Below are 16,612 nucleotides of genomic sequence, written 5' to 3'. Positions count from 1 at the left end.
CACAGATATCAAAATGTGTAACTTGGACTCTGTCGCTCATCCACAAAAAAAGTTGGTTGGCATAAAGCCCAATGAATGCCAATGATGAATGAATGAGACATTCGAGTTTATAAATAGAAGTACGTGTCTCAATCTTCCAACAGTTCGCGTAATGCGTTACATACATCTGTATAGCATTTATATATGTGCATACACAGTAGAGCCGTCGTAGAACATGAGCAAATGAAATCGCCGTGCCATTCCTCCTCAACTACATATTGTACGAAATACAGGACATTTTTAGAATTTTATAATCTCCCTGATGAGACGAGTCAGACAGAACAAGCCAATTCTTCGCATGTAAACGTTTAAACGTTCGAAAAACATGAATTCAAGTTGTTAGTTGCATGCTTTTTTCAAACAACTACGCAATAATGGCATTTCCATCCTGTACTTTTGCCAACATTTGCGCACATGCACTACGCAATAAATGTTTCGTTAGGAGTTGCGAATTCGGTTCTATTCGCAAGACAGTTAGTTCATAATGATGACTTAAAAATGCTACGTTAAAAGTAAAAGTAGGGTAATCATTTCAAAAGACATATATATAATGCATTAACTTGGGCTAACGAATAATTTTAAAAATTATGTTATGAAAACAGAGAGTCGTGGGTTTGTTTCTCACTGCGGTAACAATTTTTGTAACCTATCCAGTTCCAGCGATTCCGCATTAATTTCATAAACTATCGAAAATTAAAAGTTCAAATTAATTATGAATATTTGTCAGTTGGATGTTATTTGAGACAGGAAATGTTGGGGCACCATGACCGAAATTGCATGTTTTTCTAGTCTAGCATGAACAGAGCAGTCGACTGCTCTGTTCAAAGACTGCAGTCTTTGCAAAATTAAGAACCTAAAATCTATTACGACACAACATTCGTTTATAAGGGGTTTACATTACATTAAAAATTACTTTGAATTATTATTATGCATTAAATATTTGTCTAATGTCATTGTTAAATAGGTGAAAAATTGGGTTGGGAAAAGTTTGGTACAGTTTTGTGGGCATTTATTACGCTGAAAGCTCAGTCTTGCCCCAAACAAGTCCTAAATCTTGTGAACTAAACCGCTCACCAAACTCCTCACTCAACTTTCTTCAATCATAACATTCTTCTATTTTCATTCAACTTTCTCTCCGACATTTACATTATCCGTGCATTTTAAAACGCGAGTTTCAACATAACAAAAAAAAATTAGAATGTGCTCGGACTTATTATTCATGCATGAATGATACAGTGGCAGCAGATCTTCCATTTGTGTGCCTGTTTACATGTTGTTGCAATTGTTTTTTAAATAAAGAAATAGAAAGCAGTTTGTTGCTTGTTCCAAAAGGTAAAATTAATAGTAATATCGCGTTCCAGTTTAAGTAGTTAGGAACAGATTATTGAGATTATATTACCATACAGCATCAGGATGGTCCTTTATGATGACAAAAAGTGGTTGTGTCGGTTGATAAGAACAGCTTTCACCATAGAAGATGATTCAGGTGAGTTGTTTAACATGCATTATATATTTTGCTTTAAAAAAGCCATTAATGACTAATTTCTACAAATTGTATGATTTAGGCGTTTGCGAGAAGGTGTTAAAGGAGAAACCATACTTGGGCGACCAACAAGGAGGGGGAGGAGACACAAGCTCTGCATCCAGCGAAGACTCGTTTGATATTAGAGGTTGGTTAATTCGCAAAATTTAAGTTCGGAATAAATAAAGCAAGTGCAAATTAAGCTAATTTAGATGGAGCTGATCTGGGGCATCGACGCAGGTCCAACACAGCAATTCGACTGGAGAAACTAGATAAACAGAAAAAAGCTCAAAACGCTACACAATTTGTAAGAATAACTGACAACGATGTCATTAAGAATGACTTGATATTCGAGCCAAATATGGATTATCAAGAAGATTCAAAGACCCGAGGGGATCATGTAGTTCATGTCCAACAATTACTAACGTATGTATACATATCACTTGCTTATTGGTAACTGGTCGACGGCGTACTAACCAAGTGGAAAATATTTGTAGGAAGGGTCCACATCCGGACAGCATACCCTATATGCGTTATGCGACGTAAGTTTGCGTAAAGTATCATAAAGTAAAGTATCATAATTCGTGCTCAACAATAGTCTAAAGAATTGTTTTCCATTCTAAATATTCTAGGTTCGAATCAAGTTGTCATCCTTCAATTCCATATAGAAAATTTGCCATTTTTGTCACCTTCCTACCCATTCGAATAAGATCTTATCCCGTGAAAGTGGCTGTGGTAGCAACAGCTAAAGTTTTGGAGCTGATTGGCCTTGTCCTTTGGGTCATCAGTAAAACTTATCCTGATGTCAAGTTAAAGACTGTCCACCAATACAAGTACTGACCGCAAACAATTACCAAATAATTATTTTGCATTATGAAATGTAATGTTGTATTGATGTTATGTTATGTTGTCATTTTTTTCTTGTTTAGTATTCAGATATCCGACGTTGATGGAGAATGGGATAATGATTTCCCCCCATTAGATCACCATGAACCTATTGGAAAATTTTCATTTAGTCATTTAGCACTCGTCCCGGCGGATGGGCAAGCGGAGCAACCAAAGTTAACTTACATTTTCACTTTTCTACTTCCTAATGCTGGAGAACTGCGCGTTTCTTTACCTGATCCTCAAACTATCACGATGAAGGAGGCTCTTGAGATTGTTTTCCAAAAGTCTGGATGGATTAAATTGACTGGAAATACATCAGATATTAATGGATATCATTTGGAGAAATTGGGACACCCTTCCGTAGTTTTCAAAGACTTAAATATGAATATAGGCGAAACAAAGTGTCGAGAATTTTGTTTAGTTAGAAACGGTGCTAAGAGCGTCCAAGCAGCCAGAGTGAGTGATGCTACAAGGTAATAATAATTGAAAACACACTATCAACAATTTGATCTACGAAAGTTTGTTTCATTCATGCTACGGAATCATTGATCTTGATAATTTAATGTTTTAGCAAACCTGAAAATGACATGCCAGGACATTCAGAGTTATTTCGAGTTACCGTCACAGGGAGATTTAACCGGGTTCGAAATGCGCTATGCGGTAACACAAAACTTGATTTTTTACAGTAAAATTGATACGATATGGGTAGTTAGTTTGAAAATTAATATAATCGAATCCTTTGTACTTTCAGTTATTCACCGCGACCGCATGGAACTTGAATTTCAAGCAAAAATTAAGACATACCCATTTTCACATATTTCCGGCGTCAAGTTGGATGCAACAAAAAACCGAGTTTTGGTATCTCTCACTCAAGGAGCCCAGAGCAACTATACAAGTTCTAGTCACTTGCAGCTATCAACTGCTGACGTAACTACTGCCACGGAATTACACCATCGATTACAATGCATTATTGAGTCGTATCCCAAAGGACACAAAATATCGTGAGTACGAACAGTGACATGATTCGTAAATATGTATATACACCAATATAGTTTTATTTTACGAGGGAGCATAGATTACGCAATAAATATCAAAATTGTTCAAGACTTCTTATTTTTGGATAAATTCCTAAATTTATTAAAAATATATTACATATTTGGTATTATGGATTTCATGAGTAGTAAAGTATGTATTATTTATTTGGGGATACAGACGTTGTCGGTCGAGACATCACTATGTTGTAGGTATACAATTCGGTAAAATCGCTGCGTTGGACAATTGGCTACATAATTATTCGAATACTATACACATGGCTTAATTACAATATAGAACAAATTATTGCATAACATAACACATAACATTATTTATTACACAATATATATTTCCTTCCACGGATATGCATCTGATATAAAAAAATTTGATGAAATATACTTAAATTAATTGTATTCTGTAAATGAGCTGCTACATGCGTGAGACATAAACATACATAAAGGCTGCATAAATTATTATCTATTTTTATTTGAAAGCATTAATTCAGTTTAGTGTGTGCCCGCAATTGTCCAGTTTCAACCTGTTTTCGGGAATATGTCCGTTAAATCCAAGAAGTGCACATTTAAGGCCAAATAGGCCAATACAGTACATACATAAATTCCTATTGCCTACGTAGTCTGCTAATAATTGTATGTCTTGCACTAATGTCATGTAATTACACTACTCCAGCATTGCTACACAGCACAATTGCGTCTAACGAATGATATTCCTACCTATTAGATTTGTTTAATAGAGATCCAAAAACAGCGCAAGTGACAAATTGTCACTTGACAAAATTACATGTTCAGAAAATTGTCTCCTTAATTTGAACAATCATTAATCGTTGTATGGCCCACGCATAAATAGGGCGCCATCCTCAAGATCCCTCGTAATATACATTACAGCAAATAAGAGTTGTCTTTATAAATTCTTGTCATCAATTATTTTGCATGACTCTGATCTTTCTTTGTTAAGACTGAGATATTTAGATATGGTACAACTCGTGAATTCCGTGTTACTCGTATTTCAGTCCAGGTTTTGCAGATATTATGCAGCTGGTACTACTTACATAATGATAACAAATTTGCATAAGCTAGTACATTGTGATGGGTGAAAGCATTTGAGTTTCAATGTCTATGTATGCGTTGGTTAGTCAAGGCTTCTTGGTAGTTGATTGGTCAAATGGGTTCAATCAAATAGGATCGTATGTTCATGTGTTTTTCAATATTTGCAGAGAAATTTAACAAACAATCGCAGAGTGGAACAATAAATAGCCGATAGCTAGTACATATTCTGACAATGAAATATAGGCCTTAACGACAATATACCTACATATATGCATACACGTTCGTCTTTGCATAATGAACTGTTCAGGTATTCAAATTTTACCTAAAAATAATTTAGCACGATTGAGAAAATTCAGAATATACGTGTGTATTGCAGATAGGTTGGAATCGAAAGCTGTAATTGCATGCAGAATTTTTCGAGGGTTATTTTCTGGTCGTCAAATATATGTATGATATCGAGATATTAACGAGATGGCAATCGTGGAAAAATAATGGAGTTTGGAAATAGAGGCCTTATTATAAAAACGAAATAATCTGTCTGTTCCCTAAAAACGTGTAGGACGTGTACCATGGCACTCGGTCTAATCTGTGCAAAATGAAACAAGTAAGAATTGTTTACAGAATTCCATTATTACTATGATTATAGTTTGCCGTTTACAACTTTTCCTGGTAAATGCATGTCTGCTGGTACACAAGAAATATAAATATAGCAATAAAAGCAACAGTGAGTGAAACAAGAGAGTTGTCAATTCTAGCCTCGTGCAAAAGAACTGTTGCAGGTTTCATAAGAATATGGAAATTTCAGGTTACCTACGCAAAAGGAAGTCTTTACATAAGTATTATGTATTCTGTGCAGCATTGGCATTATTACTCAAACAACTAATCCTAAGTATGTAGGCTTGTGTAAGAATGTTGCATATTTCGCAAGGAATTTGAATTTCACTTGGAATAAATATGTGGGCCTGGTTGTAAATTCAAGTCGAATATGAACTAGTGACCTTTTCGGGCCTTGTCGGTCTATAACATAATATCACGTTACACACTACTTGGTAGCAGGTTTTAGTAATAATACAGTTTGCCGATGCTGGATCTGGATGAAAGACTGCAAGGAGAAAGTTTAACGAGAAAGGCAAGGCTTGATTTTACGACACGGTTAACTGGTTGTGGTAATAGTAAGAAGGAAATGCTCAGACAAGCGAATCATGATTTTGGCCCAAACCCAGCCAACGGGACAAGGTATTAATTAATATTAAAGGCTTGGCTTGACAATCTAGTATAAATTACTCAAGTATTAATGAGAAAGGATTGACGACGAGTGTGCAAGTCTATGTACGACGAGGAGTGTGTCTGACTCAGGAAATGTCATCCCTCAAGCTCCCGAGAATCAACTCCCACTTCAACTCAATATCTCGCATCTTAATTTGGCTGGGACATCTCATTCTCCTCATATTCATATGATAAGTAGGAGTGGAATACTTGAGATTGAGTTGAAATAGAGAATTTACGTAGGGAGAAAGCTTGCCATCCGCCATTTCGCCATTCTCGGATATCAGTAGTATTAATTTTAATGAGGGGAAAGTGTAAAGAGAAGGAGAGAGAGAAGATGAGGAGAAAGTTTGATGTTCCATCTGCTCCGTTTCCAATCTACCTTTTGAGACCCACACTATTAACGTCAATTAGTAATTCGAGAGGAATTAGATTCATCTCCCCACCCACATTGAACAGCTCTGGGGGCTCAATCACCCGTCTGGGCGGTGGAGGATCATCTCTTTCCTTGGATGATCTGTGAACTGGGAGGATCGACATCGTTTTAGCGCTAAAAAATCAACAGAATGATGGTGAATTCATTTGTTTTCTTTATGGAATTATTATCTTTATCGTGCTCACTTAACATTTATTTTTAAGGGTTAAAGCATAAAAAATCATTTACCGTTGGAAAAAGCTTCTCTTTTCATTTAATGATTTTGTAGGTCGTCGTTTTTCGCCTTCCTTGTTCTCTTCCGGTGGGTTTTCTGAGCTAGAATTGGATGTCACTGCACTGGAGCTAGAATTCAGTCTTCCCAACTTTTTCTTGAGGGTCGTCCATTTCGACTCCTTCGCCTTCAGGGATGATAAAGACCCAGACTTTTCACGGGACTCTACACAATAGAGAAAAAGAAAGTTTTTTATCAAACCTCATACAAAACACAATCAACAATGGATTGAGCAAACAACAAGCAAGACATACGGCTGGTTGATCACGGGTGTTACAGATATGAGTTTACCTAACTACATACGCGAGTCGCATTTTTACAGGATTCAAGGATATTATTTGCAGGAATGGCATATGTGATGATGCCAAAAAAATTCAGTTGTCACATTCTATATACATAAGAGACAATAAACTTGACATGTTAATGCAAATCCTTGCCAAGGAATTTCCAGTAACTTAAGGATCATGAGAGAGTGAAAGTTATTCGACTGGGGTATCTTAGGACGATTACATGTATGTACATACATACGGCTATGCATGACACTTTGCCTATATTGCTGATATTGCATAAAGTTCGATCATGATGAAACTATTTTCCACTTTCTTTCGAAATATATATATAGCCTCCTACCACATTATTGGATATTGACATTTACATAAACGTAATGGGACGTGGCAAATTGTTTGGAGCAAGCAAATATTTATTGAGAAAACATACATATGCAGCAATATGTATTTGTTAATCAGATTGTGTCAGTTCTTTTGTTGACCACCTGAATGAATTGTATATGTACAATACACTTTGGTTGAGCAATTTTATTTCCTTGTCACATGTAAACATTTCACATCATTCTTTGACGGGCGATGAGTGAAAGTGCCCATGTTTCATCTTTACATATGTATATACCGAAAACCTCGTATTGCTCCTGTCGCTTTCAAGGTCTGACAGTTGGTCATAAAACCTAATCCCATTCCAGAATTTATTACTATTCTCATCAACTGAAACGTAGAAACGTACGTCGTCTTGTCTTCTTCTTCGCGTTTTCCCAAAGCGTTGCATTCCGCTAACGAGATTTTTTTCTTGGAGAAGCAGAAAGCGCAGATGAAAGAGCAAAAAGTTTGGTCCATTGGAGAGACAGGCTCAAAGACGAAGAAAGAAATAAGGGAACGAGACCTGAAGGGACTTTTGGCCGTAAATGTAAAATTGATGAATGACTTGGAGCAGAAGGGGAAGAGAAGTGGTTGCTTCCAGAACGATGAATGAGCTTATGAATATACACCGGAGATATATTGTGGCGTTTTTCCAATTCCCCAATGAGAAAGCAACGTCAGACGACGCTGGCTGCGGTGTGTCTCGTCTCATCACTACAGATACCTCTGTTCTAGCAGCAGCAGCAAATAAAACACGGCCTAAAATAAGGAATTCGCATCACCATGCGAATCGCATCACGAGGCAGGACCAAACCGACAACACGGTGTTGGTTTGTCTCATGAAGAAGCAACTCGAGCTGCTTTCACTCCAACTCACTCATTCTCTCCTCAGTCGGTGAAAGTGTTATTATCTGGAATTTTTCTCTCCTGCTTTTCACGTGTGACTCCAAGCGTAATCCGTCCCATAATCGTATTAAAGCTACAACAGCAGTCCCTCTCTCACTCGCTCGCCAGCAGCACGGCCACTCTCCACGATTACGGATCTCAGGAGTACGTAGAACAGAGTTCTGAATTTTTTCCAGCAATCTCATCAACTTCATGGTCTGGCCTTGAGGGCGTACATATAATACAACGTACTAAATACATAGTGCGGAAATCTGAGGCGTAGCTTAAATCCATAATGATCATGGAACTTGATAGTTGTGCAGTTTGTACCGTCGTCACTGATTTTTTACCACATTTTGGACTTGATAAAGCTCCCACAATATGAGAAGTGAATGGGATGTTAATGTTTATTTCCTTCATCAGGAAACAGTGCCTGTCATAGCGGGGCAGTTGATAGATAGATGATTTTACGCAGTAGCAGTTTTATGAATTAAGAATATCATCATTCCCCACCACCCACCACATGAATCCCCTCAATCCTCTCTGCTTTCTTTCTGCTTCCGTCCATCAGTCCAAGCTAGGGCTCAGGGTGAAAGTGGTCATCAACATAAACGGATTTGAGCTTTGCTATTTCTCTCAGCCGGATTATACACCCACCGTCAATTTGATGCAATGTGAATGATAAATAAATTCAGAGCTTATTATTATTACCCGATGTTTTGTGGGAGTTGGAGTGGTTGGATGCTGCAGACATGGGGATAACGTCAGAGTAAACCGAGTCGGACCGGAAGGTGTATTTGTTTTTAAAATGATATGGATGAGGATGTGGTCTGGTGGTCTCGGAGGGTTGAGAGTCAGCCTCGTCGCCGCGGGTCGACGACGACGATACTCCGCTGTGTCCAGGCATTTCTGACAAAAGAGTTGTCATCTCGGCCGTCAATTCGTCAATACCTTCATCGTCTTCCTTCTCTGATGGAACCAAGTTATCCGTCTCTTTGGCCTATAGGATAACAACAATTCAATTCAACAATGGGTGAAATTTGAACAATGAGACATGACATATACACATACAAGGATACATAGATGTATAATTATAACAATGAGTGAGTACATTTTCAGGGACGTCTGGGTCTCCTTCCATTTTTTTAATCTCAGGAGGAAAAGTCTTCGAGAGGAGGAAAACTGCTGCGTATCTATATTTTATACATTTCTGTTTATTCAGGAAACTTGTAGGCACGCTTAGACACGATTAGAGTGGGGGGATGAAATTGACTAAATCTAAGAAATCCGATGGCCACCCATCAAATCGATAGACAAATTGCCTCTTATCATGCTACCGAATTTTCCTCTTGTGAGAAAAACAGGTTAACTGCGATATAATGACTGAATTGACTCATTTTATAGTTAAATTGGTATGAAAACAAGTCAAATTTTAACAACAGTTAGCTTTTTGATATTTGCATGAAAGTACAATATGCATACATCTAGCAAATGGCAGATCAATCGAGTGGGTTGGCTGAACTATTGTTTAAAATCGATCTTCATCGTAGATATATAATATCACCAAACACATTCGTGTTCCTTGCACTTTGGGGCTAATATTTATAACCCCGTTGGTGGGGTGAGTATGCAGTGGATGAATTTATATTCACTTTATCGAAATTCATATGTGTGCACATACCAACGAGTAATATAAATTACATACATATGACCTGCAAACTTTCCTCCGCCAACGCAAAATACCAGACTTTTTATTTCCCTTGGTCCATACTTATTACATATGTGAACGTATGAAGGTGCATAGGTACCCACACATGCAACACTTGTCTATCCTCTGACAATATCCTGGAGCATGGAATCCCTTTCACCACTAACATCCAATGATTTCCAGTCTCTCGCATATGCAAACAAACTTTTATTTCTCAACTTCCCAACTTGCCCCTCCAGTGTATACTCTCCTAGTTTTTTCCGACTGTTTAGTGTTTGTTTACCAGTCGTGAGGCAAGAGTGGTCTCAAGAAAAGAGGAAAGAAAGTGAATGACACAAAATGTAAATAAACCGAAAGGAATCTCTTTCTTAGCGATTGTACGACTTTCTCGAGTCAGGTGAGATAACCTCCAGGCAGAAAAAAATGAGCTAATTGAGTCAAGATGACGAGATGGAGAAAAGTAGCACAAAACATTCAACAAGGTGATGACAATCGTGATTTTAAGAGATGAATTGCAGGCTTACTTACCTCTTATTGAATGAGCGAGTGAGTTAGTGAGCTGCTTGCTTCTTGTGGAGTAAATGGAACGAAATGGTTCAAGTGCACTTGGAGAAATTGCGAAACGATGACGAGACTCTACTCGCCTGAGAGAAAGCTATTACAAAGTAAAACGTGACCTTTTTGAAGATGCTTATCTCGGTGTGCTCGGTGGAATGCAATGCAACGCACTATGACCAGGCAGCCTCCTGTACCAGTAGTAGCACCTCCATCAACGACAACCAACTACACACGACTCACAGAGCAGCAGCGATGAGAAGAACATTATATATCCATGCACACGACTGGTCTGCCTGGGAAAATGTTCCCCCGAATGTAAACCTACGCTCGGAAAATCAATAAATATACCCCTCCCATCTCCAAAGCATGCTAAGGTCTGCAAAACTTGGGACGCAAATTCTGTCTCACAAGAACCATGTACATACGCCACCTTAGCGAAGGAGAGAATGTAAACATTTAAAAAGTTGTGTGTGCATGGAGTGGAGGCAAGGGAACTTTAGTCGTGTCTGTTTATCTCTTCCAGAAGCCTTTTGGAATATTAACTTTCTCTCCAGGAAAAAGAAGTCAGTCAAGCACACGGGGAGAGCAAAAGGCTGGCTTTGGCTTGTACCAGGTCATGCTGGGAAAGTGAGAAATATCTTACTCGCTACTACTCGCTTCCTCACCATATCACCACCACCACCACCCAACCACCACGGGAATCACTTTCATGGAGCAAATGAGACACTGGGATGAAATATGAGTGACATGCAAAAAGCGAAAAGACCAGCACAGCAGACAGGGGAAAGAAATGTTGAGCAATGCAATCGTTTCGAGAGTCAACATGCTGATTTCAACTCGATAGGTATTTTCACCACAATATATATTAATATCTTGGTGTATGTATCAGTAGGTGTGTTTTGTCATTTGCACCTATTGCCCCATCGCCCTCTGTTCCCCTGAGTCAGCATTCAGTCAAAATGCTAGGAGAAAATTAATTGAAAACCGCAATGGTCTTAATGGAATCAATTGTAACCAACAAGATTCCAACATTTATACATGTATACGTGTGCATACCCACATATGTTTTATGAGCTATGACAAAAAGAGCTCTTTTTAGCCCGAACTATGGCTTATTTGGTAAATTTTCCAGTCAATCTTCACTTCACACTCGCTCAATTTGCATTCATATTCCACGATGTGACGATTATTACTTGGCCTTTTTGACAAACCCAAGGCTGCAAATAATTGATTTGCAAAGCCACACGAACTAGACCAAAAATGTGGAGGTAATGGTAAGGAGCCCACAGGGAAGCATAAATGAGAGTGATTGGGTGTCTTTCGTTAGCAGAGAGTTGTAGTGTGAGGCTCTTTTGTCCATAAGTGGGACTCTGCTGCTTCATGGAAAAACTTTATAGACCTACACACCAACTTTCACTGACCTTGCTTATCCATTCAATTCTGCTCTACAGCACTACTGGGAATGACGTATACCAACTTCCGGAATTCCGATTGAGCTATTGCACGACATAAACGAATTCCTTATCCTTTCCTTTGAAGAAACTAAGAAAAAACCTACTTATAACTTTATGAATAAAACAAATTACATTTCTTGCCTTGCTCAATATTAAGTATAAGGCAGGAGGGGTTAGCAAGACCTTCACTTGCCCGAGCACGTGAAACTTTTCTTTTGTTGTACAAGTAAGTTTATTTTTTCATATCACGATAATCTTGTCATACAAACTCAATTTTACTCTAGTGTGTAGCATACTAGTATCATTAAACGTTAAATAAACCTACACATATACGTGTCTCTTTATACAATTAAGTGTAATTTATATTCATGTATAAGACACGAAAAGACATTTATTTAAACCTTACTATAGAAGAGCGAGATTTAACGCTACTTTTTGAGCCCCCTCGCTTTTTCTTTGAAGCAATGTTAGGACGACTATTTCCTGCAGCTCCTGTTTTACGAATTTTGTTGGATTTAGAGGAAAATGAGGTTTTACTCGTACGAGTAGATCTTCTACTTGAAGCAACAGATGCGGAGGATTTCCGTTTTAATGGCAAGCGAATTGCGTCTGTGTCCATGTCATCTGAGTCAGCATCATCATCATCGTCGTCGTCCTCAGAGTCTCCCTCAACGTTTCCAATTATTAGCTTCCCATCTTTTGACTCTTTGAACTCGACCTCTTCTTTTTGCGAAGGATGCTGTTCGTCTGTTCATAAGAACATAATGATGTTAATGTCAATCAAACAGTGATGCGTCAACATAAAAATTTAATAAAAATTTGATGAGATCAAAAAACTTACTGACAAGTGCCTGTGTAATTTCCCTGGGGTTTAAGAAATCTACAAGGCCTTCCTTAATTACTAGCGGTATAGAATCAGATTTAGGTTGGCCAAACTCGTCCTCGTCATCCTCATTATCATCATCAGACGCTTCCTCGTCCTTGAGAGTTTTCTTTCTCTCTTCCTTCAATTTCTTCAGTTTTCTGCACAGGTTCTTTACCCGACTTTTCATTTTTGGCTCGTCAGCATTTGGGAGAACAGCTCTAAGGCCAGCACCACCAAAAACTCTGATCATTCGAGCTAATACCTTATTGATTTCCTTTCGAGGGTATTTAGAATTGCCAGCAATTTGGCCAATAGAAGTCGCCAAAGGTCCTAACTGGCCCTTATATAATGACAGATTTAAATTCATGAAAGCTAAACTATATTTCCAAACGATTGGATCTTCCGACGTTCTCAAGTTATGAAAGAAAATATTTAAAACTTCAAAGCTGGGTGCAGGTGGTTTCATTTCCTTGTAAACTAGGAAGAAAAAATATGAAGTGCATGAAACCAGCAGTGGCGACGACGAGCTAAGTGCTGGCATTGCAGCTTCGACAACTTCTTCGACTGATTTCCCTTCCTCCTGTAACAACACCAGTGAGATAATTGTGCCAACACTCTCAATAGTTTATAACTTAATAGACATTATTCCAGTATATTGTTTTTTACCTTCATAGATGAACAGTAATTGACGACGTATTGGGTAGCGCATTTTTTTGCCTTCGCATTAGCACTTAAAAGATTCAAAATAATTTCAGAGATGAAAGATTTCTGCCAACTTGGGTTCTGAAATTATGGTAGGTCACAAATTTTAGAGTTTCAAACAATTATCGAATTATTAAATTTCTTAAAAAGTTATTAAAGTTACCTTGCTTGTTGCAACAATGATACATTCCAGTCTGACTGCAGCTGCATTTGATTTAGTCTCTCCCTTGCCTTCGCATAATTGTTTATACACCATATTGAGATTATCGGATGTGATATTATCATTCTTCGCCAAAAATGTCATAATTCTGTACAGTCGCTTCTTTTCATCTGCATTCTTGAAACGTGCTGTAATTAAGTTCATTACTTTCTCCTGAACTTTTATATCGGTACAGCTAAAGCTCAGAAAAGCTATTAGATCACAAATAGGGCTGATTTCATTTTCTTCAGCAGCTTCCAGTTTCGTAAATGCCCTAAAGAATAAATTTTTCATGAAATATGAAAATTATAAACCGAAAACTAATATTAAAATAGTACATTTACATTTTTTTTACTTACTTTTCCATAAGTTGATTAACAAATTGCTCGTCGCAAATGGGCAAGTACTTTTGAATAGTGACTCCAATAGCGTCGCCATGTCCTGGGTTAGATTTGTTGTTTTTTTCTTGAACGTAAAGATTGAATATCAAAGGGAGATAGTTTTTGCTGTACTTGAGAGCCACGTCTTTACATTGTGGCCACTCTAGAAATTGTCTAAGGGCTGTAAGTGCTGGTAACCGTAGCTCTGGCTTGTCACTAATTGCTTTTCCAATCAATTCGGCAGGGAAATTCTCCGGATCTTTTGGATTCCTAGTGAACCCAGTCAATGCAACCCAAATGGCTTTGGGAGACTGCCTGTTAATCTGAGTCAACATTTCTTTCTTCCAAAATAAAATGTGCCCATCACTCAAGTGTTCATTTAACAATGGTACGATCAGATCCCACCGAGTTTCCAAAGAGTTTGCAGCATCCCAAAGGTTTTCCACGCCAAATGCTTTGACATATTTTCCAAGAACCTGAGCTACACCATGTGATTTGGATAGGGGTACCAGTTGCAAGAAAACTTCTTTGGCAGACTTGGTGAAATTTTCAGCTGATAGTTGTACCAACATAGTTTCCGTAACACTGAGGACAAATGGATTCGGTGGGACAATAAGGTAACTTTTAGCCAACGTTTGAAAACATTTTTCGATGATAATTTCTTCGATATCAGGATTGATGATGTGTGGTATGTACTCTTGCATGACGCGGAGTGTCCTTTTACCATAGTTTGTCAGGTATACGGGGTTCATCTTTTCAAATAAGATTGGCAGATACGAATGGGTAGCGTTAGAGTTTGATCTGATAATGCCGAGCAAAATACAAGTTAGCCATATCACAAAAGTATCAATATTTCTCCAATCTGGTTCAAGTTCCCAGAGTGCTTTAAGCAAGTTGGTGGTTAATGAATGATCTTCTAAATTGTTTGAATATATGGAGACATCATTCTGGAACACGATGACGAAATACGAAAGGCCAATTTTCATAATGGATGCATCACCGCTGGACATGACCCGTAAAACTGTTATATAGGTTATATTTTAATCTACTTACAACTGAAATAGTAAACATTTATTTTTTGTAAAATTACCATTTTCAAAGAGTTTCTTGGCGCCCACGAATGAAATTTTTTGCATTGCACTCCAACATGTTGCGATTAATGTTAATGTATTTGCCACAACTTTAGAATCACACATGGGATAACACGCAACTTGATCCAATGCCCAACCCATTACGATTTTGGGAATAGCATTTGTGGAATTTTTCTCATTGAAAGAAGCAATTAGAGACTTGATTGACTGGCGAGCTTTCCGACGAACTTTGGGCTTATCATGAAGTGAACATTTCAGCAGATTGTAAAGGGCAGCTTCAAGTACTGTATCCTCTCCAAAGTTAAGAGTATCTTGAACTTTAAATAATCTTGTAAGTGCGTCAAGGGTCTACAGTCAATAATAAGACAAATATTCTAATAAGAATAACTATTTTTAAATTTAAGATAAAAGATAATAAGTTTGTCTTACCGTTCTGATAAGAAGATCGTCATCATTATCTAACGCATATGTAAGAATAGTTCCGATTCTAGGATAAATGTCTCCAAACCTAAGCTTCAAAACAGCAGGGGAGACCTTTCCAATAATTATGCAAACCAACGACATAACTGGATGATATTGATCTGGAGGACAACTGCTAAGCAGGCTCATCTGTTAAATAATAAACACAATTTATAATATACAAAATTTAAACTATTTTGTGGAGTGCAGTAGATATATGCATACACTTACAAAAGTAGCAAAAAATTCAGTTTCATTTTTCTTTCCTCCAGCTTCTCCAATTACTTCAGACGCTGCTCCAAGAATACTCAGCATGTCTTTGTGTGCAACAATGTCTCCTTTAAACTTTCTCAGAAATCTGAAAAGAAGCGATAAATTGCGAATAACGTTTTAAACAAAATTTCAACAAACTAAATTTGCTACCTTTCAAACGCATTATGTGAAACTTGCGACCACCCAGATGCAATTGTTCTGATGGAAGAAGCCGTTGTTAAAGCGCTCAACCCATTGTCAGAAATAGTCAGAGAAGCCACATCTGAAGACAACACCGTGTCGTTATCGTTGTCTTCTATATCGTCCACACTAGGCGGCCGCTGATTATTCAGATTTTTTACCGTGAGCAAGGAATTTCCTATAATGAAATTTACATATTCATATCACAAATTGCATATTAACTTCAGCGCTAACACGCAAAGAATAAGAAACGACTGGGTGTACCTGTATTGACTGGATGGAGGAATGTGGAGGACACTTGTTCCCTATACTTGGTAGCCTTTGGATTGGAAACACAACTGTGTCCTTTTGCCCATCTTGCACCTTTGTTTCTGTTCTTGTTCTTGTTATTTGACCCTCTAGAACCCTCTCCCTCACCTCCACGACCTTTCTTGCCCAACCCCCTCTTGGCAACGAGTATTTTTCTACCCATTGTGCAGAATTTTAAAATGCTATTAAATTCACCTGCTACACGAAATTACAAATTGCAAACTTATAATAATAGACAGCAGCGAATTATTATGCTCGTGTCTCTCGCGTGGTTGTGTTGCGTGAGGATTATGGAATCCGCCACCACATGCTCAGTCTGCCCCGTAGCCGTTCTGCCTTTGTTCCCTCCATGCAATTTTACTTTCTCCACTTCGTTATGGG

The 16,612-nt window shown here is 37.9% G+C and overlaps 3 protein-coding genes across 5 annotated transcripts; 1 reads left to right on the top strand and 2 right to left on the bottom strand.

The window, feature by feature from the left end:
- Positions 1-877: 877 nt before the first annotated feature.
- On the top strand, positions 878-3,562 carry LOC110847698 (target of rapamycin complex 2 subunit MAPKAP1). Of its 2 annotated transcripts, none has more exons than XM_022094686.2 (9): positions 878-1,371; positions 1,446-1,525; positions 1,605-1,709; positions 1,774-1,987; positions 2,059-2,103; positions 2,194-2,394; positions 2,491-2,922; positions 3,021-3,109; positions 3,201-3,562. In XM_022094686.2, exons 2-9 carry the CDS (start codon positions 1,453-1,455, stop codon positions 3,452-3,454), a joined length of 1,413 nt encoding a protein of 470 aa, XP_021950378.1. In that variant the 5' UTR covers positions 878-1,371; positions 1,446-1,452; the 3' UTR covers positions 3,455-3,562. The 2 variants fall into 2 exon arrangements, with proteins under 2 accessions (XP_021950378.1, XP_021950376.1); XM_022094684.2 differs by having other exon boundaries at positions 1,765-1,987.
- Positions 3,557-10,540, bottom strand: LOC118434884. Of its 2 annotated transcripts, XM_035849426.1 has the most exons (5): positions 10,290-10,540; positions 9,165-9,246; positions 8,765-9,053; positions 6,476-6,683; positions 3,557-6,361 (listed from the first exon to the last, which is right to left on the bottom strand). In XM_035849426.1, exons 2-5 carry the CDS (start codon positions 9,192-9,194, stop codon positions 6,190-6,192), a joined length of 699 nt encoding a protein of 232 aa, XP_035705319.1. In that variant the 5' UTR covers positions 9,195-9,246; positions 10,290-10,540; the 3' UTR covers positions 3,557-6,189. The 2 variants fall into 2 exon arrangements, with proteins under 2 accessions (XP_035705319.1, XP_035705320.1); XM_035849427.1 differs by lacking the exon at positions 9,165-9,246 and having other exon boundaries at positions 3,560-6,361.
- Positions 10,541-11,981: 1,441 nt separating this feature from the next.
- Positions 11,982-16,507, bottom strand: LOC110847242 (RRP12-like protein). Its single transcript, XM_022094144.2, has 10 exons — positions 16,187-16,507; positions 15,893-16,100; positions 15,701-15,827; positions 15,440-15,619; positions 15,010-15,358; positions 13,899-14,940; positions 13,504-13,813; positions 13,305-13,421; positions 12,615-13,218; positions 11,982-12,520 (listed from the first exon to the last, which is right to left on the bottom strand). The coding sequence occupies exons 1-10, from the start codon at positions 16,392-16,394 to the stop codon at positions 12,165-12,167; spliced, it is 3,501 nt and encodes a 1,166-aa protein (XP_021949836.1). The 5' UTR covers positions 16,395-16,507; the 3' UTR covers positions 11,982-12,164.
- Between the last annotated feature and the right edge of the window lie 105 nt (positions 16,508-16,612).

The sequence above is a fragment of the Folsomia candida genome, unplaced genomic scaffold, assembly GCF_002217175.1.
Source record: "Folsomia candida strain VU population unplaced genomic scaffold, ASM221717v1 Fcan01_Sc003, whole genome shotgun sequence".
Classification (NCBI taxonomy): Eukaryota; Metazoa; Arthropoda; class Collembola; order Entomobryomorpha; family Isotomidae; genus Folsomia; species Folsomia candida.
This window is presented reverse-complemented; position numbering and strand designations above follow the sequence as displayed.